The sequence below is a fragment of the Trachypithecus francoisi genome, unplaced genomic scaffold (genome assembly GCF_009764315.1).
Source record: "Trachypithecus francoisi isolate TF-2019V2 unplaced genomic scaffold, Tfra_2.0 Lachesis_group4, whole genome shotgun sequence".
Taxonomy (NCBI): Eukaryota; Metazoa; Chordata; class Mammalia; order Primates; family Cercopithecidae; genus Trachypithecus; species Trachypithecus francoisi.
Window position 1 is genome coordinate 139,892,412 of NW_022681469.1, and position 27,019 is coordinate 139,919,430.

Here is a 27,019-nt window from a genome sequence, read left to right on the forward strand (position 1 = left end):
GCACTCCAGCCTGGGTGACAGAGCGAGACTCCGTCTCAAAAAAAAAAAAAAAAAAAAAAAAAACACTTTTCATGCAAGTATAATGTGCTTAGAATGGTCGAGTGTTGCCTATTTGGGATTAATGCTTTACGTAAATATCACTGAGGTAGGAGATGATGTGTGAGGGACCTGAAGCACTTTCCTTTTCTGCTGTTTTTTGCTGGCCCTTCTGGGTGTTGGTGTCAGGCCTGTCTGCCCATTTGGCCTCTGAAGACACAAAAGGTCCATAGAAACTCTCATTCTTTCTTATGTTGAGCACCACAGACTGGGTTCCTGCAAACCAGCACTTATTCATTGGAAATGAGTTGAGGTTTGTGAGTCCATCAGAGTCAGTTGTCCTTGTATGCCAAGCCAGTATGGCTAATTGCTGTCTCGTTGAGAGCTCAGCAGTCACTGTTCTGAGCACATGTGTTCACTGCCCATTTTCATGCTGTTAAGTAAGGACCCGTGTTGTCCTCCTTCTGCAGAGGAGGATGTTTAAGCAGTGTGGGGTGAAGGCCCAAGTGGGTGGAAAGTAGCTGAAGAGCCAGCATTTGAGCCCAGCATGACTGCAGAATTTGTGTTCAGAAGCTCTCTGCTAAGTACTTGGTTCTGTGTAATATCATGCTTCTGTGAACTGCTGGCATTGTCACCTCCATTTTATAGATGAGGAAATTTAGGTTCAACAAAGTGAAACGTTTGTACGACTCCCTGGCCAGTGAGTGGCAGGCTGGGACAGGACCTGGGATTAGCTGACACTAATGTCTGCCTTGACTTTTCTCATTTCACTCACTGCCTCTTGTTACAAAATAAGGAATGACACACTGACCGAGTCCCCTGATGAGAAGAACAGACTACCAGAATAATCCTGGGAGCACCTCGAGGGGAGCCAGAGCCTCTCCATACTGCAGGAAAGGCATCAAAAGTCAAGAGCCTTTTGACAGCTAGAGCTGGCAGACATCACTGACCCTTTCCCCTGCTCAGCATAGAGTGAGCTGATGAAAAATCTCAGCTCTAAGCTTCCCTCTGGGGAGAGAAGGAGTCAGTGTGACCACTGCCCCAACTTTTATGGGGCTGCCCAAAGAACAAGCATCTATCTCTCCCCTGGATCTCTTGATAGGTCTTGTACAGTCAGGCTACCCAGGAGAGAACAGAGGTGGTAGTTTGGGGTGATAGATACCATAGCTTCCCCCCACCCACCCCCTGCTCAACACAGAGTGGGCAGACAAAATTAACAGCTGCCTGCTTTTCCCTCAGGAGAGAAAGGGTTGGTAAAGCACCAGAATCTGTGGGTGATTGGTGAGAGTCTTCTCCTGTACAGGGCCAGCCCATGAAGACTGAGAGAGGTACCTGCTTTGTCTAAATCTCAAGACACCAACACAGAGTTAAGGAAGATTAAGAATCAGATAAAGATGTTCCAAACAAAGGAATGAGATAAATATACAGAAACTGACTAATGAAACAGTTATATAATTTACCTGATAGATAATTTAAAATAACTCCTATAAAGATGCTCATTGAGGTCAAAAGAATAATGCATGAATAAAGTGAGAATTTCAACAAAGAAATAGAAAATATTAACAAGTGCCAGAGAACATGGAACTGAAGATCACAATTACTGAACTGAAAAATTCACTAGAAGGATTCAGCAGAAGACTAGATCAAGCAGAATAAAGAATTAATGAACTGGAAGACAAGTCACTGGACTCACTGGAAATAATTCTGTTAGAGGGGCAAAAGGAAAAAGAAATGGAAAAGACTGAAGAAAGCTTAAGAAAGTTATGGGAAATAATTAGTGAACCAATATACACCTTATGGGAGTTACAGAAGAACAGTGAGCCACAGGACCAGAAAGTTTGTACACACACACACACACACACACATACATTTTGTGTGTGTGTATATATATATATATATATATTTTCATCATATATTACATATATGATGTAAAAATTTATTGTTAAATATGAATATATATACACACACAGTGAAAATTTCCCAAATCTGGTTAAAGAAATGGACATGCTGTTATAAGAAACTCAGATGACACCAAATAAGATGAACACCCCAAAATTCACACCAAGATACATTTATCCAAATTCTCAAACATCAAGGACAAAGGGAGAATTTTGAAAACAGAGAGGAAAAAGTGACTTGTCACATACCATACAACCAGCATAAGATAATGGGTTTTCCAGCAGAAACCTTGCAGGCCTGAAGGGAGTGGGATGATACATTTCAAGTGCTGAAAGAAAAAAACTGCTAAGCAAGAATACTATGCCTAGCAAAAGTCTCCTTAAAAACATGAAGGAATAAAGACCTCCCCAGACAATTAAAAGCTGAGGAAGTTCATGACCCCTAAACCTGTCTTACAAGCAATGCAAAAGGGAGTTCTTACATTGAAATGAAAGGATGCAAAACAACAACACAATAGCATAAGAAAATATGATACTTATTGGTAAAGATTTATACATCAACAAATACAAAATACTGTATTACTGTAATTGTAGTGCATAAATCACTTTTCATTCTAGCATAAAAGTTAAGAAAACAAAAGTATTAAAAATAACTATAACTGAAAGTATCTTAAAATATATACTATATGAATAAATATAAACTGTGACAACATAAAATAAATTATGAAGAAGTTAAAGTGTAGAGTGTCTGAATGTGATTGAACTTGTTATCAGCTCAAAATGGACAGTTATAGTTTTTATAAGCACCAAGGTAACCACAAAAAAAAAAAAATGGCTATAGAAACTACACAAAGGAGAAAGAAAAGGAATCAAAGCACATCAAAGCAAAAAATTAACATAACACAAAGGAATTCAGAAAGAGAGGAAAAAACAAATAAAGAAATCCAAGACAAATAGAATACATTTAACAAAGTTACAATAGTAAGCCATTCCCTATCAATACTTAACGTGTAAATGGATTAAACTCCCCAGTCAAAACACATAGCATGGCTGAATGGATAAAAACAAAACCAAAACCAAGCCTAACTATATGCTGTCTATTTAAGGATGTACATAAACTGACAGTGAAGGGATGGAAAGAGATAGCTCATACAAATGAGACCCCAAATAGAGCAAAGATGGCTATGCTTGTATCAGAAAAAAAGGGACTTTAAGTAAAAAACTGCCAAAAGAGACAAGAAGTCTTTATTATGATAAAAGGGTCAACTCTCAGGAAGATAAAATAATTGTAAATATGTATGCATTCAGCATAAAAGCACCTAAGTATATAAAACAAGCATTGACAGAACCGTAAAAAAACAATAATAGTAGGAGACGTCAATAGTCTACTTTTGATAACAGACAGAGCATCCAGACAAGATCAAAAAGAAAGCAGAGGATTTCAATAACACTATAGACTAAATAGACCTAACAGACATATAGGGGACATTACAAAACTCAAAAAGCAGAATACACATTCTTCTCAAGGGCACATGGATCTTTCTCCAGGAAAGGTCATGTGTTAAGTCACGGAACAAGTCCTCACAGTTTTAAGAATTATATCAAATATCTTTTCTGATCACAGTGGGATGAAACTAGAAATTAATAGCAGAAAGAAAACTGAAAAATTCATAAAAATGTTGAAATTAAAAGCACATTCTTGAACAATTATTGGGTCAAAGAAGAAATCAAAAAGGATATTAGAAAATACCTCCAGGCTAGGCATGGTGGCTGACACCTGTAATTCCAGCACTTTGGGAGGCTGGGGTGGGAGGTTTGCTTTAGCCCAGGATTTCAAGACCAGCCTAGACAACATAATAAGACCTCATCTCTACAAAAAAATTTAAAAATTATCCAGGCATGGTGACATGCACCTGTAGTCCCAGCTACCCAGGAGGCTGAAGTAGGAGGACTGCTTGAGCTCAGGATTTCAAGACCAGCCATGAGCTATGAGCACACCACTCTACTCTAGCAGCCTGGGTGACAGACAAAGACCCTATCTCAACAAAACAAAACAAACAAACAAACAAAAAATCCTGAAAATACCTTCAAACAAAAGAAAGTGAAAACACAACATACTCAAACTTATGGGATGGAACAGAAGCAGTAATAAGAGGGAAGTTCATAGCAATAAATGCTTACATTAAAAAAGAAATATATCAGATTAACAATATTAACTTTGCACCTCAAGAAGCCAAAAAAAAAAGAAGAACATATTAAGCCTAAAATTATTAGAATGAAGGAAGTAACAGAGATGAGAGCAGAAATAAATGAAACAGAAAATAAAAAACAAAAAATCTACAAAACCAAGAGTTGCTTTGTGAAACAGTAAATAAGATTTTGACATGTTCTTACCTAGACCGAAAACAAAGAGAGAAAAATCAAATAGTAAATGAAAGAAGAGATATTATAACTGAGGCCACAAAAATGAAAAAGGATCATAAGAGACTACTGTGAACACCAACAAACTGTATAACCTAGGAAAATTTGAAAAATGTCAAGAAACATACAACCAACCAAGACGAAGTCATTAAGAAGTAGAAAGTTTGAACAGACCTATACATAGTATGGAGATTGAATCAGTTATCAAAACCCAACAAAGAAAAGTCCAGACCCAGATGGCTTCACCAGTAAATTCTACCAAACATTTAAAGAATTAATGGCAGTCCTTCTCCAAGTCTCTGAAATTGAAGAGGAGGGAACACTTTCAAACTATGAAGTCATCATTGTCCTGATACCAAAGTCAGACAAGAACACTACAAAAAAAAAAAAAAAAAAAAGAAATTATAGGCAAATATCCCTGAAAAATACAGATTCAAATATCCGCAGCCAAAATACTAGCAAATGCATCCAGGATCACATTGAATGCATCATACACCATGATCAATTGAGATTTATCCCTGAAATGCAAGGATAGTTCAACATGCAAAAATCAATTAGTGTGATAACAACATGTTAAGAGAATAAGGAATACAAATCATGTGATCATCTCAATAGATGCAGAAAAATATTTGACAAAATTTGACACCCTTTCGTGATCAAAATTCTCAACAAATTAGGATTAAAAAAACCCTCAACAAAATAAAGGCTATATATATGACAAGCCCACAGCTATGATCTTACTCAATGATGGAAAACAGAAAGCTTTCCCTCTAAAATCAGGAACAAGACAATGATATCCACGCCCACCACTTCTATTCAATATAGAACTGGAAGTCTTACCCAGAGCAATGAGAAAAGAAAGAACAGCAACAAAAAAAGGCCTCCTGGCCGGGCGCGGTGGCTCAAGCCTGTAATCCCAGCACTTTGGGAGGCCGAGACGGGCGGATCACGAGGTCAGGAGATCGAGACCATCCTGGCTAATAGGGTGAAACCCTGTCTCTACTTAAAAATACAAAAAAAAAAAAAAAAAAACTAGCTGGGCGACGAGGCAGGCGCCTGTAGTCCCAGCTACTCGGGAGGCTGAGGCAGGAGAATGGCGTAAACCCGGGAGGCGGAGCTTGCAGTGAGCTGAGATCCGGCCACTGCACTCCAGCCTGGGTGGCAGAGCAAGACTCCGTCTCAAAAAAAACAAAAAAACAAAAAAAGGCCTCCTAAATGGAAAAGGGAAAACTAGGAAGCAGAAGGAAAACAGGCAACCCATGGGAGGGGTGAGTGAGAGTCTTTCTGCAACCCAGTTTCCCACTGGAGATCCAGGCAATGGGAGGGCACCTTCACCCTCCCAAGTTTTGAATCCATCTTAGGAAGCAGCTGGGAGGCCGTAAGCAGGAACTGCTCCAGGGAGGGAACTTGCCCTGGGTCCCATACCCATTCTACAACCTAAGTGGCTACAGCAAGATGCCATTTTTAAATCCTAGCTTTTAGCAGAGTGTGCATTGTTTTGGGATCCAGCAGTGCCAGTCATAGGCATTCAGGAAACTTGGGCTATTTGCTTGTGGAACTGGAGCAAAGCAGGGGTGGGCTCCTGCAACTGTAACTGAGAAGCAATCATGGTGTGGTCTGCAGCCACTGGCACTGGCAAGCAGGCACCACTCCTGGGGCTTAAGCAGGATGTGAATTGCCACGGAGTCTTGGTCTTGAGTTGGGTAGGGGCTCGTATGGCCGGGGGCTGAGTTGCTGGCTAGGCATGGACTGCCCGGGTCTGAAGGGTCAGCTGTGACAGGTGGGACTGTGATGTGAGAGGGATGTGTTTAGTCCATCTGCTGGCCAAGGCTGTGACTGCTGGGGCTGACCCCACTATCCCCATAGCAGGACCAAACTCTTAGAATTTGATAAATGAATTCAATCAAGTTGGAGAACAGAAAATCCATGTACAAAAATCAGTAGCATTTCCATACACTAGTAATGAGCTGAAAAAGAAGTCTAGAAGGCAATCCCAATTACAGTAGCTACAAAAAATACAATAAATTTAACCAAGGATGTAAAAGATTTCTACAATAAAAACTGTAAAATGATGAAAGATATTGAAGAGGACACATAAACATTGAAAGACATTTCACATTCATGGATTGGAAGAATACTGTTAAAATGACCATAATACCCAAAGTGATCTACAGATTCAGTGCAATCTCTATCAAAATATCAGTGACATTCTTCACAAAAATAGAAAAAAAATTCCAAAATTCATATGGCACTACGGAAGACCCTGAATAGCCAAAGCAATCTTGAGCAAAAAGAAGAAAGCTAGAGTCGTTGCATTACCTGGCTTCAAGATATACTACCAACCTATATTAACTAAAACAGCATGGTACTGGTGTGAAAACAGACATATAGACCAATAGAACAGAATAGAGAACCCAGAAGTAAATCCATGTAATTTTAGCCAACTGATTTTTGACAAAGATGCCAAGAACATGCATTGGGGAAAAGACAATCTCTTCAATAAATGGTGCTGGGAAAACTGGGTATGCATATACAGAAAATGAAACTAGACCCCTATCTCTTACCATACACAAAAGCAAACTCAAAACGGATCAGACATAAATATAAGACCCAGACTATGAAATTTCTAGAAGGAAACATAGTGGAAATACTTCAGGATATTGGTCTAGACAGATGTTTTATGGCTAAGACCTCAAAAGCACAGGCAATGAGATAAAAACTAGAGAAATGGGATTATATCAAACTGAAAAATGTCTGCACAACAAAGAAAACAATCAACAGAGTGAATAGACAACAGGAGAATGGGATAAAACATTTGTAAACTATTAATTTGACAAGGGATTAATATCCAGAATATACAAGGAACTCAACTCAATAGCAAGAAAACAAATAATCTGATTTTAAAATGGGTGAAGCATCTGAATAGGCATTTCTCAAAAGAAGACATCCAAATGGCCAACAAGTATGTGATAGAATGGTCTACATCACTAATCATCATGGAAATGCAAATCCAAACCACAGTGAGAATCATCTCACCTCAGTAAGATTGGCTGTTATCAAAAAGACAAAAACAAATGCTGGTGAGGATGCAGTAAAAAGGGATCTCTTGTACTGGTTGGCAGGAATGTAAATTAGTACAACCATTGTGGAAAATAGAGTGGAAGTTTCTCAAAAAGTTAAAAATAGAACTATCATGATCCAGCAATCTCAATACTGGGTATATATCCAAAGGAAAATAAATCAGTATGTCAAAGAGATATCTGCTCTCCCTGTTTATTGCAGTACTATTCACAATAACCTAGATGAGTAATCAACCTAAGTGTCCAACAGCAGATGAATGGATAGAGAGAATGTGGTATATTTACAGGATGGAATACTATTCAGGCATAAAAAAATGAAATTCTCTCATTCATGTCAACATGAGTGTGCCTGGGGGATGTTATATTAAGTGAAATAAGCCAGTCATAGAAAGGTAAATACTGAATGTGAGCCGAGATTGAGCCACTGCACTCCAGCCTGGGCTACAGAGCAAGACTCTGTCTCAAAAACAAACAAACAAACAAAAAAACAAACAAAAAAAACTACATAGTCTCGCTTTTATATGGAAGCTAAAATAGTTTATCTCTTAGATGTAGGCAGTGGAATAGTGGTTACTAGAGGTTGGGAAGAATAGGAGGAAGGAAGCCACAGGGAGAGATTGGTTAATTAGTACAAAATTACAGGTAGATAGGAGAAATAAGTTCTATCGTTCTATAGCATGTAGGGTGACTATAGTAAACAATAATTTAGTGCACTTTTCAAGTACCTAGAAGAGAGGATATTTGAGTGTTACCAACACAAAGAAATAATAAAAATTGGAGGTGCTAGATATCCTAATCACCCTGATTTGATAACTGCGTGTTGTATACATATATTGAAGTAGCACACCATAACCCATAAGTATGTACATGTATGTGTCAGTTAATGTATATATGTGCGTATATACAAATATGCAACACACACACATGTATAAGTAACAAAAAAGAAGAAAATCTTGCCATTTTCAACAACATGTATGGAGCTGGAGGACATTACTGTAACCTAAGTAAGACAGAAATATCTGCATGATCTCATTTGTATGTGGAACTAAAATAGTCAAATTCATAGGAGCAAAGTAGAATGGTGGTTGCTAGGGAATGAAGGCAGAGGAAAATGGGGTGATGTTGGTAAAAGAATACAAAATTTTAGTTAGGCAGCATGAATAAGTTCTGGAGATCTAACATACAGTGTGGTCACAATGTTTAACAATACTGTATTGTATATTTGAAATTTGCTCACGCACAGGTAGCGATGCAGAGGTAATGGCTATTTTAATTACCTTGATTGTGTCAATTATTTCAACCTATGTAGGTTTATCAAAACATCAAATTGTACACCACATATACACATGAGTAAACACAATTTTTATGTCAGTGATATCTCAATAAAGGTGTTAAAAGAAAATGTGTTATGTACATAAAATGAAATGCTCTTAAGCCTTAAAATTGAAGGAAATTCTTCAATATGTGACAAAATAGATGAAACTTGAGGACATTATACAAGTGAAATAAGCCAGTTACATAAAGACAAGTACTGCAATATTACACTTACATGGGGTATTTAAAATAGTCGAAATCGTAGAATTAAAGAGTGTCTTTGTGGTTATCGGGTCTTGGGGGAGGAAGAAATGGGGAGTTACCAGTCAGTGGCCATGAAGCTGTAGATATCTGCTGTACAATATTTTACCTGTAGTCAACAATAATGTAGAGTACACTTTAGAAAGAATTAGTGAACTTGGTAGCCCAGTTGAGATTATCCAGTCTGAAGAACAGAATGAAAAAAAAGGATGAAGAAAATGAAGAGAATGTCAGGGACCTAAGGGACACCATCCATTGTATCAGTACACACATATTGAGAGTCCTACAGGAGAGGAGAAAGAGAAAGGGGCAGAAAGAATATCTGAAGAAATAATGGCCATAAATGTCCCAAAGTTTTTGGAAAACGTTAACCTACACGTCCAAGAAGCTGAGTGCACTCTAAGGTGGGTAGACTCAAAAAGACCCACACTGAGACATGTCATTATCAAACTGTCAAAAACTAAAGACTTGAGGACAGTTTTGAAAGCAGCAAGAGAAAAACGACTTATCATCTACAAGGGATCTTCAACAAGGTTATCAACTGATTTTTCATCAGAAACCAGGGAGGCCAGAAGGCAGTGGAATGGCATATTCAAAGGTTGAAATAAAAAGATAATTCTACATCCAGCAAAAATCACAAGAGCAGCACCTGCTGTTACCACCACACAGAATCCTCTTCTCCCAGTGTCTGTGTGTCCCTTCCCCACCCCCCCCTTCAGGACCCCCATGAGCAATCCTAGTGGACAGTATACACAGGTCCATATCTGACTTCCCTGCTTTTCCATAGTTAGCTACATGTGTCACCTTTGATGTTCTCTGCTTGTTTGCCCCTTCCCTGAATAGAATGGAGTCTTTCTGAGGGCAGTGAGGTTTGTTCAGATCCTTTTTTTTTGAGACGGGGTTGTACTGTGTCTGCCAGGCTGGAGTGCAGTGGCATGCTTCGGCTCACTGCAACCTCCACCTCCCAGGCTCAAGCGATCCTCCCACCTCAGCCTCCTGAGTAGCTGGGACTGCAGGTGCATGCCAAGACACCTGGCTAATTTTTGTATTTTTTGTAGAGATGGGGTTTTGCCATGTTGCTCAGGCTGGTCTCGAACTCATGTACTTAAGTGATCCACCTGCCTTGTACTCCCAAAGTGCTGGGATTACAGGCATGAGCCAACATACCCTGCCATGAATCTTTTATTCCACTGCTAAATCCCAAGCACCTAAAGCAATGCCAGCACATATAGCCCTCAATAAATATTTGTTGAATAAGCAAGTGAATAAATGAATTAGAATACTTAAAAAGTATTATAAATGATTGTAAACAATCACTGAGCTCTTACTAGGGGCAAGGTATGACCTGGGCTCTAGTCTTATTCCCATTTTACATGGTAGACATGTAGAACAGTTGGATAAGTTGCTGTCAATGGTGAAGCTGGATAGTGCCCTTTGGAGTCCAGGTTCTGAACCCTGCCCCCCTCTTGCCCTGCTGGCTGGCCCATCTTTGGAGATACCCTGTGTTGTGAACAAAATAGGTCATTTTCTTTTACTTTGCGTTTATTTCCTATAGTGGTGCTGGGGGCGTTCTGGGTTCAGGAAGCCTCAAAGTTAGAGAAAAAGCCGAGAACACTTTGAAAAAATGTGATTAAATGATTGGGACCCTGTGGAGAGATATCTTAAAGCTACAACATTTTTACGGAGAAAAATATATAATTAAATTTTTTTTCTGATATTTTCAAAGAGCATGTTTTAATATTGCAAGAAGAGAAAACAATTGGAAACATCTTTTTAAAGTCTTATGATTCCAGAAAATATGCAAGTTCTGCCCTGTGGGTAGACACTGTGTTGTTTAGGGCTCACCCCAGTGCTATCATAGACACTCAGTACACAGAGGCTTTGATGCAAGACAGTGTGTTCCTGCTGTCATTGCAGACTGAGGGGGCGGCCCCTTTGCCCAGGAATTCGGGGACTCCCTGCCTTTTCATTGTGAAGCACGGATACCACACTCAGCGCCTGCGAGTTTCCTGCATTCAGGGGCAGAAGGGGAATATTGGGGTGTGGAGGGGCCACATGCTTAAAAGCACCTCACTTCTGCTCGGTGCTGCTGGCCACATCGTAACCTCCTCAAGAAGGGGAGGCAGGTCTAGCAGAGGGGAGATGGGCTTTCCCTATGTAGTGTGAGGGGTCAGCATGGGGGATGGCGAGCTGTGAATGGCCTCATTTACTCCCCTGGTGGCCAGGCATTCTGTGGCTTTTCTGAGCCTCAGTCTTCTCGCCTATATGATAGGAACCAGGAAGCCTTCATTTCTAGTCTGCATTGAGGAATAAATGGGGTGATTGATTCTACAGTGATTTGGAGATGTAAACGTCTGTACACCTCTAGGAATTATTTCCTGAGTGACTGGGAGAAGGGCAGCCTGGCACCCCTTTCTCTTGCAGCATCCTGTTTGCTGACATCGTGGGTTTCACGGGCTTGGCATCCCAGTGCACGGCCCAGGAGCTGGTGAAACTCCTCAATGAGCTCTTCGGCAAGTTTGACGAATTAGCTACGGTAAGTGCAGTGTTTTTCTTTGTTCGAATTAAATTAGAATTGCTTCTGGAGTGATGATATGCCAGTGGATTCCCTGTATTTGGACCATGAACTACACTGATTGCTAAGCATTTCTTCCAGCAAGGTTATAAATCACCTGTTGTTTTTAGCCTCACCATTCATTGATTCCTTTCCTTGGACCGGAACCTTGCATTTACCAGATAAGAAAATGCTTGCACAAGCATGGCCAGCATGCTGTCGAATGGGGACTTCCATGCAGAAGGCTTCGTTGTGCAGGCCATATGTAGGTATGGGTCTGCCCTGTGCACCATCCTGCTGCCACTGTGTCCCACTGCAAACAGAGCTGGTGATTGCAACCCCTTGTTCTGGGCTCTACTGGAGCAGGCCTGATTCTGGGTCTGCCACCCTCCTGGGATTGAAACTTGTCAGCTGGGGGCCCCGTTGCTGATGCCTCCTGATGCCTGCAGGCAGTGACCACCCTTGCGTGCTGGGGTCTTGAAAGACCTTCCTTGGACCAGTCACATCTGGCAGCCAAGCTCTGCTGAACGTCGGGCCAAGGCCATACCAACAGCCTTGGCTTGTAATGCGCATGTTTGGAAGCAAAGATGAGCAAGCCAGCCAAACCTCCTTGTACAGAGGTTTGCCCTCCTGGGACTTACTCACATTGGCCATAAGGCTTCTGAGGGGCTGGCACTGTCACCCTTTCTCCCCACAGATTGTGCTGTGTTTAGAGACAGGACATGTGGGACTGGGATCTGAGCTGCAGGAGCCAACAGACATTGCAGGCCCAGAAAGAGCACATCTATTGCATGGCATCGATATCCTACCCCTCCTTTTCCTCTGCTGCCCGTGGATACATTGTACTGCTCATCAGGCATCAGATTGAAAGCTAGAATGTGCCCTGGTTGCATGTGATGGAACTTCCCCTCTTGCCATTCACCTGGCGCATCCTCCCTGAGATTTTCACGGCCAGCCTGTGCAGGAAGGGTCGGCTTCTGCAGGACGACTGACCATGGACACAGAAAGTCTCCTCTTTCCAATGGGGAAGGGGAGGAGGGAGTCTGGTGTCAGGAGAGCCCAGGATATGATGCTTTTCAGGGCCACTGACCCACCTGAGTTTCCTTGGACCCCAGACACCTAGCATCCCTGCCCTGTGAGGGTGTGAGAGGAGCACAGTGAGATGGAGCCAAGTTCAGGTTCACCTCTTGTCCAGCCTCCAGGTGGTCAGGGAGGGGCGCTGAGGTCAGTGTGAGACGGAGCAGTGAGGGGCAGTGAGCTCTGTTCAGCAAGGCAGAACCTTTTCAGAGGAGGTGGCAGTGAAGCATCTTGGGGGAAAATGTGGATGCTCCCTCAATGAAGGAGGGGAGAGGAAGGCACCTTGATAAGGGGCTGGCTTGTGCAGAGTCCTGAGGGGCATTCTGAGCACAGCTCAGGGCTGGGCAGGACAGAGCCAGGCGGTGTCACACGATCTGAGGCCAGTGAGACTTGCCATACATGGCAGCAGTTAGCGGGACCCACTAGAGGTAGGAGAAAACTTGGGAGCCTGTTGCAGACACCTGATTAGGGAGAGAGGTTAAGGTAGGAGGGGTAGGGGGGAAAGAGGGTGGGCATGGGGGATTTTGGACACTACTCTCTTTGGAAGATCCCTGTGGGGAAGAAAAGGTCTTGAGATCCAGTTGTAAAGTCACTGTTTAGTTTTCCAGTAAACAGTGGAAAAGATCAGCACCTTTTACTTTTCCTATAAACAGTGGAAAAGTAAACTGACTTTACAACTGGATCTCAAGACCTTTTTTTCCCCACAGGAATCTTTGTGGGCAGTGACACCCCGTTGATAGCCTGAGCCAATGTTCCACAGCAGCCCGTTTGGGAAAGCCCACTTCATCTTTCTGCTGGGCAATACCCTTGCAGAGCTTCTGGTCTGCAGTGCCCTTGCAGTCTTATCTGGGCCATCCACTAGGCTTGTCCCCTGGACTGTGCAGCCAGTGTTGTGTCCTGGGCCTGCTCCTGCTTCCCACCCCTTCGGCAGGAAGCTAGTCATCTTGGGAGCTTCTCTCTGGAGGGTCCCGCTTGGCCCCACCTGGGCCTTTTCTCTCTCACTGTGCTTGGAGCTGGTGCTGGGTCCTCCACTCCTACCATCTGATTCTGTCTTCCTGGCAGTCCTGAGATCAGTACCTTTGTCTGTGAGGGGACAGGACCCACGTTGGGCCAGCGCAGGCCCTTTGCAGTCCTGCTGTAGACTCCCTGGGGCTCTAGTTCTTTTATGAGGCACCTTATTTCAGCCCAGTTGCTTTGCAGTTTCTTTCTTTGATAAAGAAGTGCTGGCTTCTAGGAGAGGCTGAAGATGTTATGGAGAGCTGCCTGCTGCTCATGGTGGTGGGCTGTCACCCTGGTCCCAGGCCTTGGCATCTGCTGTTCCTTTCTATCTGTGCCACTGTCCAGGGTATATGGGTGGGGGCTCTGGGCCTGTTTTGAGGCATCATCACATGCTCTCTCATCTCGTGTTTCCATGTTCCAAGTGACTCCTTGAAACCTACTTGGCTCTTTTGCCAGGACACTGATTCATGCCTAGGATGCTGGCTTACATACTTTTATCAAGAAGAATGTGCATGCATCAGAGAGTGGGTGATGTACATGGTGGAGAGGCCTGATGGGCCAAGTGGAGTGAGAGATGTGTTGAGATGTGTGTGCCTGTACATACGTGTGTGAGTGTGCACATGTGTGAGCATGCATGTGCACACGTGTGTACACATAAATGTGTGAACATGGGTGTGCATGTGTGGGAATGTACATGAGTGAGCCTGTGTGCCTGCAAATGCATGCGTGTTATGTGTGTAGGTGTGTTACATGTGTGAGTGCTTACATGAACACACGTGTGTACATGTTGTACGTTAGCATGCATGTGGCATATATATATGTATGTATGTGTGTACCTGTGTGACTGTGCATCTGTACATGCATGTAAGTGTCTGTGTGTCCCCTGTGGGTCACCACCTTTGGTTGGGAACATTCTCCTGGAGTCCTTTGGCAACACAGAACACAGTCACCTCATGAGAAATGGGGATTAAGCTGACATGATTTTGTGTCAGGGGAGTCTGTCCTCTTGACTTCCCATGTGTGCACAGATGTGTGTATTGCGGACACCGGCTGAAGCACAAAGCCCTGTGCTTCCCAGTGACCATGCAGGATTGTGGTGTTATCCCATGTCCAAGAGGAGACTGAGGGTCAGGGAGGACCAACTACTTCCTAGAGGCTTGATGGCTCTGGACCCAGCAGCCCCTAATGTGAGGCTCTCTGCCTGGGGTTAGCTGACTAGGTCTGTGAAGGGCAGATAGTAAATATTTCAGGCTCTGTGGGTTACATATGGTTTCTGTTGCAACAGCTCAACTCTGCGTTGGAGCATGGAAGCAGCTACAAATACTTAAACAAATGGGTGTGACTGTTCACCAGTAGAACTTTACAAAACAAGGAGTGGTCCACGGCCTCAGCATGCCAGCCTCTGCTCTAAAGCATGACACCTGAACAGTGTTACGTTTAAAGACATCCATGCGCCCTGTCTTTGCTGTGTGTCTGCCCAGCAGCTGGGCAGTGGCTGACGTGTTGGCTTCTGGGCGGTGGAGTGTCCTGGGAATCAGCCCTATGGAGCCTCCAGGTTGTGCTGCTGGCCGCCTTCGTTCTTGGGGACGCTGTTTCTGCATAGCAGGGCTGACAGTGCTGGCAGAGGTTAGGATATCATTACAGCTGCAAGATGCCTTCATGTAGCCCTTGAATTCTGCCAGTTGAGAGCTCCAGGTGCCCATGAGGAGCACAGCAGAGAGAACTCGACCAGCAGTCCCTGCAGCAGCATAATTAGCATCACCCCCAATAACTACAACTCTGGTGTAAAGTGGCTGCTCAGTCCCAGCAACATTTGAGTCTGAGCTGAAGAGAATATTTTCTGGTTTCTAGGAACACATTTTTGTAAATGGGATCCATTTGGGCATGAAGCCCTTGATCACATGGGAGCAGACAGGGGCTCGATTAGGGATCTCGCCAGCCAGGCAGAAAGGAGGATGGGGCCTTGTCCTAGTGCACTGATGCCACCACAGAGTGACAGCCTTAGGGTGTAGAGGGCGCGGCAGTATGTGGGTGGGGGCACATATTGACCAGCAATTGTTTTATAGCACTAGAGGGCCAGGAGGCGATGCTCCGATGTGAGCAGATGCAGGCACAAGGGGCTGGGCCTGTTTCTTCTCTTGACCCCTGCCCTCAAAATCAGGGTGGAACTTTAAGAGCCTTAGTTGAAAGTCTTGAGTTTGGCTGCACTGTGCAACATGAGGAGACAAAGGCCACGTTGGTGACCTCACAGAAGTCTTTGTAACATCCTGGCCAGGACATGATGTCATCTTCATTCTAAGAGTGAGCAGAATGAGGCTCATGTGATAAAGCAACATCCCCAGAGCCACAGCCAGGATTGGAAGCGGTGTCATTATGGCTCCAAAGCCTGTCTTCCTAGAAGAGAACTCCTACTCATCCTTGAAAGCCCCAAAGACCATCTTTTCTCTAGGTCTCTGCCCACTGGGCCTCTGACCTTTCACCAGCCTTCTGTGGAATGGGTGCATCCTGTCCAGCTAACCCTACTCATTCATCACAGTATGGCGGTTTTGCAGGGAGGTGCTGGCCTGTGGACAGCCCATACACATGTCTGAGTTGGCACTGAGTCCCAGTGCTGACCATGGAGCCTGGCACACAATGGCTATCCCTGCCTGTTTAAGTGGGACGGTGCCATGCCAGTGTGTCCACTCCAATGGATTCTAGACTCCTTGGCCTGTTACCTGAGGCTAGGGAACCTCTGATGGGGCCCACATATGAGAATGGCCAGAGGAGGGGCTGGGATGGCCTACAAGAGGCACTTGTTGGCCAGGAGCCTCATTTGGAGAAGCTGAGTTGGGCTGGGAGCAGGATCAGTACCTGGGAGAGCTGGCTGTGGGTTTACTAGGGCTCAGCTATCTGCGCATGATGGCTCTGAAGAGCACCGGCCACTCCTTACCCTCCCTGTTGCTGTAAATAGGCTCCAGAATCCACTCGTGGAGAGATGCATCTGCAGAGCAAGCACAAGTCTGACTGGCTGTCACCAGGTGGTAGTGAGTGCCCTGTGGGGATAGAGGGAGGATGCCAAGCTCCCCAAGACTCCCAGTGCCCACTTCACATATGCACAGCTGTGGCTGAGCGTGAGGCTGCCCCTGGCAGGCTCCTGGTGGGGTGGTTCTTTGCTGTTTCTCATGTGTGATTGAGAAGCAAGTGTCATGTCACCTAGGACACCTTAAGGTGGATTCTTGGGCCATATCCAGAACCACTCATCAAAGTCCTAGGGATAAAGAATCTGCATTTTGCTAACTCCCTGGATTTTGCAGGCCAGAGGCTGAGAGCCACTCTCTAAAGCTTGTGCTCATATACAGACCGCTGGGCCTCAGAGGTGGGTCCCTTGGCATTCTCCACTCTGACCCCATGGGTTTTCCTCACACCCCAACCTTCCAGCCAAGTGAGCCTGTCGCTTTCCCTACATGGAGACCTCGGTTTCCACCATCCATCTCCGTGCTCCTACCCCTAATAGAGCCCCTCCAGGCCCCTGCACAGTTTACAGTGAGCAGAATGGAAACGCATATTTCTTCACACAGCAGGGAAAGTGTTTCCCTGTCCTGGGATCCTTGCAGAGTGACCTGCCCAGACCCTACCAGAGGTGGAGGGTGAGTGGTTTCTGGGGGAAGCGGGGTATATGAGGAGGCACCTCCACCTTCCCCAAGGCAGGACAGCCCATGGGCCATGTTTTGGTGTCTTTAGGAAAATTATTTATTAAGAAAAGTTCTCAAGTATGTTTGGATGACTTTTTGAATACAAAGTGAATCTGTCAATTTTCCTAGGAAAGGTTTACGTAACACTCTGTCTTCTGCAACCTGGCATGCTTCTTTCTTCCAACAAACTGCACCACGTGTGGCCTAACTAGTGCCCGCCTTCCAGTAATGTGTGTGAGTTCTGTGGTTCAGTGCCTCTGGGATATGTTACACCTCACTGGGATTTCCATAGCAGCTCCTCGTGGGGTGAGCACGAGGAGCTCTGCTTCCCGTTTCAAACCTTTCCTCGGCTTCCCACTGTCCTCGGTGGCACAGAGGACTCCTTACTTTGGAGGTATGATTGACTGATAATGAGCTGCATGTGTGTATGGTTCTGTTCGTTTGGGCATATGTACACATGTGTGAAGCCATCACCACAGTCAAAATGCTGAGCATATCCTTCAGTGTTTCCTAGACCCTTTGCAATCCCTCTGTCCTCCCACTTCCTATTTTACTCTCTCCCTGTGTCCAGGCAACTACTAATCTGCTTTCTATCACTACAAATAAGTTTGAATTTTCTAGAATCTTATATATATGGAACAAGGCAATATGTACTCTACTTTGTCTGGCTTTTCTTCACTGAGCATAATCGTTTTGAGATTCATCCAATTTGTTGCATGTGTCTGTACTTTATTCCTTTTCATTGCTTAGAAGCATCCCATTTTGTAGCTGTACTGAAGCGTGTCTGTTTATTCACTTTTTGATGGGCATTTGGGTTATTTCTAGGTTTGGGTTATTACAAATAAAGCTGCTATGGACATTCATGTACAAGTCTATGTATGGATATTCAATTCTCTGGGGTAAATACCTAGAAGTAGAATGCCTAAAAACATGGTAGATGTATGCTTAACTTTTTATGAAACAGATATAATGTTTTCAGAGTTATTGTAGCATTTCACATTCCCATCAGCAGTGTATGAGTTCCAGTTGCTCCACATCCTCATCGGCACTTGATGTCAGTCTTTTTAATTTTAGTTTTTTTTCTAATAGGCATGTGGTGCTATTTTATTGTGGTTTTAATTTCCTATTTTTTAATAGCTGATGTGGTTGAGCATCTTTTCATTGCTTATTGGCCACTCATATTATCTTTTTGGTGAAGTGTCTGTTGAAACCTTTTGACCACTTCCTTTTATTTGGGTTGATTTTTTTTCTTTTTGTACAGTTTTGAGCATTCTTTATATGTTCTACATACAAGTCCTCCATCAGATATATGATCCCTCAGACTTTGGCTTGTTTATTCTCTTAACAGTGTTGTTTGAGGAGCAGGAAGTTTTAGTGTTTATGAAGTCCAATTTATCAGTTTTTTTAATGCATTGTAACTTCCGTGTTGTATTTAAAAAATCTTTGCCCAAAGTGCTATAACTGTGCGTTGGCTTCCCAAGGCTACTGTGGTGCATTATCACAAACTTGGTGGCTTGAAACAAGAGAAATCTCTTTTCTCACGGTTTTGGAGGCCCAAATTCTGAAATCAATATTGCTTGGCCAAAATCCAGATATTCGCAGAACCATACTCCATCCAGAGGTTCCAAAGGAGAATTCGTCCCTTAACTCTTACATCCTCTCTTGGCTGTTGGAATTCCTTGGCTTGTGGGCACATCACTCCAGTCTCCCTCTGTCCTGATATTGCTGCCTGCTCCTCTTCATTATTCTGTTTTCTCTCTTTCTCTGCCTTTTCCCCCTCCCTCCCTCTTTCCTTCCCTTTCTCTGTATGTGTGTAAAATTTCCTCCTGCTTCATTTTTATAAGGGTACATGTCATTGTATTCAGGGTTCATCTGGATAATCCAAGATGGTTTCCCCATTTTAAGATCCTTAATTTATTACCTTACAAAGATCTTTGTTTCTGTTTGCTTTGTTTTGTGTTTTGCCATGTAAGTTTGCATTTACAGATTCCAGAAATTTGACCATGGGTGTCTTTGGGTGGTTGAGGAGGCATGGAATTTCAGCCTACCACACACTGTGAGCAGCCATCCAAAATCTCCCTGGATTTCAGTCTCCTGATTCAAAAATAAGACTAAATATGACTGTTTCGGTTGGTTAGTGAGAAAGTAATGGAAAGTAAAATAATAAAAAGTCTAAAGCCTCTAGCACAGTGCCTAGGATAGGGTTTACACTCAATGTATGATCATTATCATTGTTACCAGGAAAGCTGTGATCAGCGGGGTCAGTGTTTTTAAAACTATGTGAGTATTTGAAAATCCAACTTGAAAATCATTGAGACCCTCCAACATAAAGATAAACTCATTTTAAAAATCCCATCAAGTTCTTAATTATATAACCAGATAACATTTGATGCTAGAAATTGTCCATTTATCAGCTTTGTCTGTTTTAGAGAATTGTCAAATAACACTATCCTTATTACCATTATAATGCAGTTGGATTCCATTTTAACTCTGCAAATGTCCTCTCATTCTGCTGTGTGCAGGAAACTGCTAATCACTGGTACGTGCATATGTAAGGAGAATACAATCTGTGACTTAGTCTGCCTCACAATCCATCAGGGGAACAAAAGTTTTCCTTAAATACTTGTTTTATAGAGCACATACTATATCACAAGTAAATTGAATACTATTTCACTTATTCACCATTTTATAAGCTCTGCATCCAAACTTGAAAACAAACATCATCCACAAAAAGTCAAAGCATTAGATGGAATTATCAGATTAATGTTTAATAAGGTGTAAACACAACATAGAGTATTCATAATATTTGTGCGCATGTGAATTTCCATAGCTTTACAAGTACACATTGTCCTAAGGAAAACTCACATGAGAAAGATACACAAATAATCACAGTCATTTGTTTTATTTGCCAGCTATCTAAGCCAAGCCTGCATATCCCTTCATCTCAGAGTAAGGTTGCAAAGTAAATAAATATATACTTACGTAGAATAAAGTAAAAATCTTTGCCTAACCAAAGTCATACATTTTCTCCTGTGTTTTCTTCTAGGGGTTTTATAGTTTGAGGTTTTACATTTAAGTTTATAATACATTTGGAGTTAATTTTTGTATATGTTTCGAGGTATGGGTCAAAGCTGGATTTTTTTGGTTGTTATCTTGATATCTAATTGTCCCAGAATCATTTACTGAAAAGACCATCATTTCTCTACTGAATTCCCTTTCCAAAATGTTAGAAAAATCACTTGTCCATATGTAGCTGAATATATTTCTGGATTTTAAAAAATTCTGTTCCATTAACCTATGTGTTTATCTTGACATCAAAAACCACATACCCTGGCCCTGTAGTTTTATAATGTTTTGTCTGGAATCAGGTCCTGTGTTTTATCCAACTTTATGGTTCTTTTTCAAAGTGATTTTGGCTATTCTAGGTGCTTTGCTTTTCCATGTGAATTTTATAATCAGTTTGTCAGTTTCTGTAACAAAGCCTGCTGGAATTTTGTTTGGGATTTGTGTTGAATCTATGTTACCAACCTTGGGAGGATTAACATTTAAAAAATAGTCTTCTGATTCACAAACACCATATGTTTGTTTAGATTTATTTAGATATTCTTTAATTTTGTCTCAGAAAAAATATATAGAAAAAAATTCTATGCATTTCTCAGAAATGTATAGTTTTCGGTGTATATGTAGTTCTTTTTTCTTTCTTTCTTTTTTTTTTTTTTTTGAGATAGGACCTCTTTCTGTTACCCAGGCTGGAGTGTAATGGTGCAATCACAGGTCACTGCAGCCTCCACCTCCTGGGCTCAAGCAATCCTTCTGCTTCAGCATCCTGAGTAGCTGGGACGACAGGCACATGCTATCATGCTCAGCTAATTTTTAATTTTTTTTTTTTTTTTTTTTGTGGATACTGGTCTCACCATGTTGCCCAGGCTGGTCTCGAACTCCTGAGCTCGACAGATGCTCTTGTCTTGGCCTTGCAAAGTTGTAGGGATTACAGGCATGAACCACCATGCTCGGCCAGTGTATATGTATTTTATGTATTTTATCAGATTTATTCCTAAGTAGCTCCTAGTTGTTTCTTTTTTAGATGGTAGGTCTTGCTGTGTTGCCTAGGTTGGAGTGCAGTGGTGTGATCTTGGCTCACTGCAATCTCTGCCTCCTAGGTTCAAGTGATTCTCCTACCTCAGCCTCCAGAGTAGCTGAGATTACAGGCACACACCACCATGTCCAGCTAATTTTTGTATTTTTGGTAAAGACGAGGTTTCACCATGTTGTCCAGGCTGGTCTCGAACTCCTGGCCTCAAGTGATCCGCCTGCCTCGGCCTTCCAAAAGTCCTGGTATTACAGGTGTGAGCCACCACACCTGGCCAATGCTATTGATTTTTAGCTTTTAATTTCTGATTGTTCATTACTAGTATAGCAAAATACAGTTGACCCTTGAACATCACGGATTTGAACTGTGTGGATCCACTTATACAAGGGTTTTTTTCAATAAATATATTGGAAAATATTTTGGAGATTTGTGATAGTTTGGAAAAACTCACAGATGAACTGTGTAGCCTAGAAATATTGAAAACGTTAAGAAAAGGTTGCATATGCCATGAGTGCATAAAGGATTATACATGCATTTAGGTTGGTGCAAAAGCAATTGTGGTTTTTGACTTTAAAAGTAATAGCAGGGCCGGGCGCGGTGGCTCACACCTGTAATCCCAGCACTTTGGGAGGCCGAGGCAGGCGGATCATGAGGTCAAGAGATCAAGACCATTCTGGCCAACGTGGTGAAACCCCATCTCTACTAAAAGTACAAAAATTAGCTGAGTGTGGTGGCACGCACCTGTAGTCCCAGCTGCTTGGGAAGCTGAGGCGGGAGAATCGCTTGAACCCGGGAGGCAGAGGTTGCCGTGAACTGAGATCGTGCCACTGCACTCCAGCCTGGTGACAGAGCAAGACATCATCTAAAAAAAAAAAGATAATAGCAAAAACCGTAATTACTTAAATTACTTACAGCAAAAACCACAATTACTTTTGCACCAACCTAAATAGATACTAGCTTATTTATGTGTTAATCAACTGTTAATAGTATTGGTAAGGTTTCTGCTCAATGGTAGCTATGTTTTTGGGGGTAGTCAAAAGTTATACATGGATTTTCAACTCTATGGGGGTTGTCACTCCTAACCTGTGTTTTGCTCAAGGGCCAACCGTACAGTTGAGTTTTTGTGTTAGTAAACTGTTCTGAAACTCTGCTGAACTCACTTATTTCTAGTAGGTTTCCGTATACATACATTTTCTGCATAAATCCTCATGCTGTTTGCAAATGAAGACAGCTTTTCTTCTTCCTTTCCCGCTTGGGTGCCTTTTATTTCTGTTTTCTTGCCTTCTTTTACTGACTCGAACCACCAGTACAATGTCGAATAGAAGTGTCAAGAGCAGGCATTCTTGTCTTGTTCCCAACATTAGGGGAAGGCATTCTGTCTTGCATCATTAAATATGATATTACCAGTTGGATTTTTTGTGGATACTTTTTATCAAGTTGAGCAAGTTTTCCTTTTATTTCTAGTTTGCTGAGTTTCTAATTTGCTGAGTTTTTTTTTTTTTTTTTTTTGAATCAGAAATGGATGTTGAAGTTTGTCTAATTCTTTTGCATCTGTTGGAAGGATCATATGGTTTTTCTTTTTAGTTTGCTCATAGAATGAATTACATCGATTGATGGTAGGGTATCTAAACATCCTTTTGTTCCTTGGACAAGCCCTACTTGGACATAAAGATGGTCCCCGACTTATGATACTCCTGAGTAGCTGGGATTACAGGTGCCCGCAACCATGCCGAGCTGATTTTTGTAATTTTAGTAGCGAAGGGTTTTCACCATGTTGGCCAGGCTGGTCTCAAACTCCGAACCTCAGGGAATCCGTCCGCCTCAGCCTCCCAAGGTGCTGGGATTACAGATGTGAGCCTCCATGCCCAGCCTGTTTGTGTATTTTTATTTAAAGTTTGTTCCTAGTTAGTTTTGCTTTTATTTATTTATTTTTTTACCTAAGGTGACAATCTCTGCTTTCAACTGGGGTATTTGGACTATTTGTGTTAGTGATGTGGTTAGGTTTAGTCTGTCCCCTTGCCATTCGCTTTCTGTTTGTCTCATTTGTTCTTTGTTCCCTTTTTTGTTTTCTTTGGCCATTTTGCCAATTTATTATGTTTTATGATTCCATCTCACTGCCTTTACTGGCTTATAACTCTTTGTTTTGTTATTTTTGTGGTTGCTTTAAAGTTTATAATAGATATTTTAACTTTTAGCAGTCTACCATCACATGATTTATTAATTACAGCATAAGAAACTTACAATTGTATACATCTGTTTCTTCCTTCTTGGCCTTTATGACGTTGTTGCTGTACATTTTACTTTTTCTTGTGTTATAAACTCCATTTTACATTTTATTTACACAGTCAGTTCTCTTTCAAAGCAATTTAAACAGTAAAAATATCTGATCTGTTTATTCATGTAGTAACTATTTCCTTTGCTTTTCATTCATTTATGCAGTCAATATTTCTTTGTGTTTTATATTTCTGCCTAAATAATTCCTTTTGGCTGGGTGTGGTGGCTCATACCTGTGATCCTAGCACTTTGGAAGCTGAGATGGGAGGATCACTTGAGGCCAGGAGTTTGAGACCAGACTGCACAACATAATGAGACCCCATTTCTACAGAAAAAAAGGAAAAAAAAAACTTAACTGGGTGTGGTGGCACATACCTATAGTCCTACTTATTTGGGAGGCTGAGACGGGAGGATCACTTGAGCCCAGGAGTTTGAGACTGCAGTGAACTATGATGACATCACTGCACTGCAGCCTAGGTAACAGAGTGAGACCCTGTGTGTGAAAAAGTAAATAAAAGAATTTAAAAAAACATCTCTGATAGTGCTGGTATGTTGGTGATGAATTCTTTCAGTTTTTATACTTCTGAAAGACTCTTTTTTTGCCTCAGTTTTTTAAAATGTATTTTCACCGCATGGAGAGTTCTAGGTTGATAGTTTTGCTTTGTTTTCTTCAGAACTTTGAAGATGTTGTTCTATTATCTTCTCTCATGTTGTCTCCAACAAGAAGTCTGCCATCAACTCTCTTCCTTTGTTTGAAATAGGTCTTCTCTGTCTACTTTTTTCTTTTTCTTTTCATCACTGGTTGTAAGAAATTTGATTTTGATGTGAATTTGAGTTTTCTTCATGTTTCCTGTGCCTGCAGTGTGTTGAGCTTGCATCTGTAGTTTTACAGTTAAATTGGTAAAACACACACACACACACACACACACACACACACACAAACCTGGGTGATCCTTTTTCAAATACATTTTATGACTTCTTCTCTTCTTCCTTCTGGGACATCAATTCCACATGTATTAAGGAGCTCCACTCTTGAGGGAGCCTGCAGCTCATTGGTGATTTTCTTCAAAATTTTTGGATTCTTTTCCTTTCTATTTCATTTGGATAGTAGCTATTTTCTTCTGCAGTGTATGTCCCATCATTAATTCTATCCAGTGTAGTTTCCATCTCAGACCCTCTAGTTTTCATCTTCAGAAGTTCAGTTTGAATCTTGTTTCCCCTTGTTGAGGTAACTGCCTAGAAGTTCAAAATTGGAATGACCCAGTTCGCTCCTTTTTTTTTTTTCTGTATTACTTGTTTGTATTTTCTTTGTGCATTGATGGTGTTACGTATTTTTCAAGTGTATGTTTTACTCTAATCTGCGTGAGTCAATTTTTGAGGAGCACGTAGGAAGATGTGTGTGCCTCGTATGTGCTGATCTTGTTTATGAGTCCCTGGTGTTGGCCATGCAGATGGCCCCTGTCAAGTAGGAGCATGTGAGATGCGTGTCCCTCAGATGTGCTCACGTTGTGTCTGGCTGTATGGCAGCAATGGAGCATGTCTTTTAAATGCCTTGGTCTCCATAGGGGCATTATATGCAGGAAAGAGCTGCCTTTCTTTCTAATGGTTTATAGTGAGTCGTGGCTGCCAGATGTCCATGCATACTGAGGCCCCACTGGAAGCCAGGCTGGGTCATGTTTAGACTGTAGGCTACAGGTTGTATAATTGACAGCTGCAGGGGCCTGTTTCTGAGTCTCTGGTGTTGGAGATGCAGGTGGCCCCCAAGAAGTAGGACCACATGGGATGTGTGTACCACAGGTATACTTGTCGTATGTCTGAGGCCCTTGTGTTGTTGATGCAAGTGGGCCCTGTGAGGGGCAGGCTTGGAAAATTACACACAGCTGTAGTCCAAACATATCTTTCCCTATGAAGGCGTCTGTGGGAAGTTAAACAAACACAGAACATGTTTGCCTTAGTCTTGATAGTAGCTGATGGTTTATTTATCACCTTAGCCATGGTTGGTAGTCACAGATGTGAACAATATTTTTGACCTTTTCCCCATTTATTGGATACTTGTTAGATTTACATTTGCTTTAATACCCATGTATATTTGGGAGACTGGTCACACCCCTTTGAATTGATGAGAAACACCTGCCGGAGCCCAGTCTCACTCCACCTTCACCTGCGGAGGGACAGGGCCCCTTCTCTGGATGTCCGTTTTCTTAACGGGAACATGAACTGGTTGAACTAAGCACACAGTTCCTTCATCCATTTCCAGAAGACTGTGGGGCAGCATGGAGGGGTTCACTGTGTGCCATCTGTAGAGATAAGACAATCCCAGCTTGGCCAGTTATCAGCTGGGCTGCCTGGGGCTCGTCCTGATCCCATTCCTTAGGTGGATGGGAACACAGTCCCTTAGTTGTGGTCATAACTCCAAGAACCCTTTTGGGAACATTTTTTCCCAATGAGAGCACCTCACATTGTTGTAAGTTCTCAGCCCCACAGTGACTGTTTCCTGGCACATGCCAGAGGTGCATTCAGGTCCCTGACGGGGATCAGTACAAGAGTAGACTGGACAGTGTGGCAAGGTTAGATAACCCCCATGAGACATTCCCATTCCCTGGACTGGGCTTGAGGCTACCTGGATCTGAGTAATCCTGTGGGATATGCTGAGGCAGCTGATGGCCTCTGAAAGCCTGTGCTGACCCCAAACATGGACACATCAGTAGACATTCTGATCCATGGGGACCCAACACAGGAGTATTTGAGCAATGATTTCATGAGTGTTTAAGTTAGGATCACTTGCATTCATATAATTTGCTTTAAGGGAATATAAGACAAGTGTCGTGCCAGGTTTAAGAATCCTCTTGCAGGCTGACACAGCTCTGGGCCTCCTAGTCACAGATGACAAGGCAAACATGCATGGCTTTACGGTGCAGTTGTTACTCAACTGAGCCTAGGTATGATTGCCCAGCGCAGTAAAGCCAAAATATCTACATGGAGGGAGAAATATCTACAGCAGGAGAAGGAAGGGCCTTCATTTGCAGGGTGCCAAGGAAGGAGAATTGAGCAGCTCCCGCTTAAGACAGAACCTCTCCAATGGCTTGCAAGCAAGGTTTTTGAAGGCGGGGGTAAATTTCAGGAAAGCAGAAGTTACAGACAAAATCGTAAATCAATACATGGTAATTATACACTGGTTTGGCCTTAAAAGATGGGATATCTTGAATAAGGGTATCTTGAATAGGACTCCTAGGTAGAATCAAAGATTTTCTGATTTTTAATTGGTTAAAGAAGAGAAGTTTTGTTTAAAATGTCGGAGTCGACAGAAAAGAATGTCAGCTCTGGCTTGTGGGTGTGACTTC

At 42.4% G+C, this 27,019-nt stretch overlaps 1 protein-coding gene across 5 annotated transcripts in view; it reads left to right on the forward strand.

Moving 5' to 3' along the window:
• The window catches only part of ADCY1 (adenylate cyclase 1), a 141,074-nt gene that overhangs the window by 40,710 nt on the left and 73,345 nt on the right, over positions 1-27,019 (forward strand). For all 5 annotated transcript variants that reach the window (XR_004433205.1, XR_004433204.1, XR_004433206.1 and 2 more), the window contains one exon: positions 11,435-11,546. Coding sequence is in view for 2 of the 5 variants with exons in the window: in XM_033194144.1 (XP_033050035.1) it covers positions 11,435-11,546 (112 nt within the window). In the remaining 3 variants the exon portion in view is untranslated. The remainder of the gene's footprint in view (positions 1-11,434; positions 11,547-27,019) is intronic.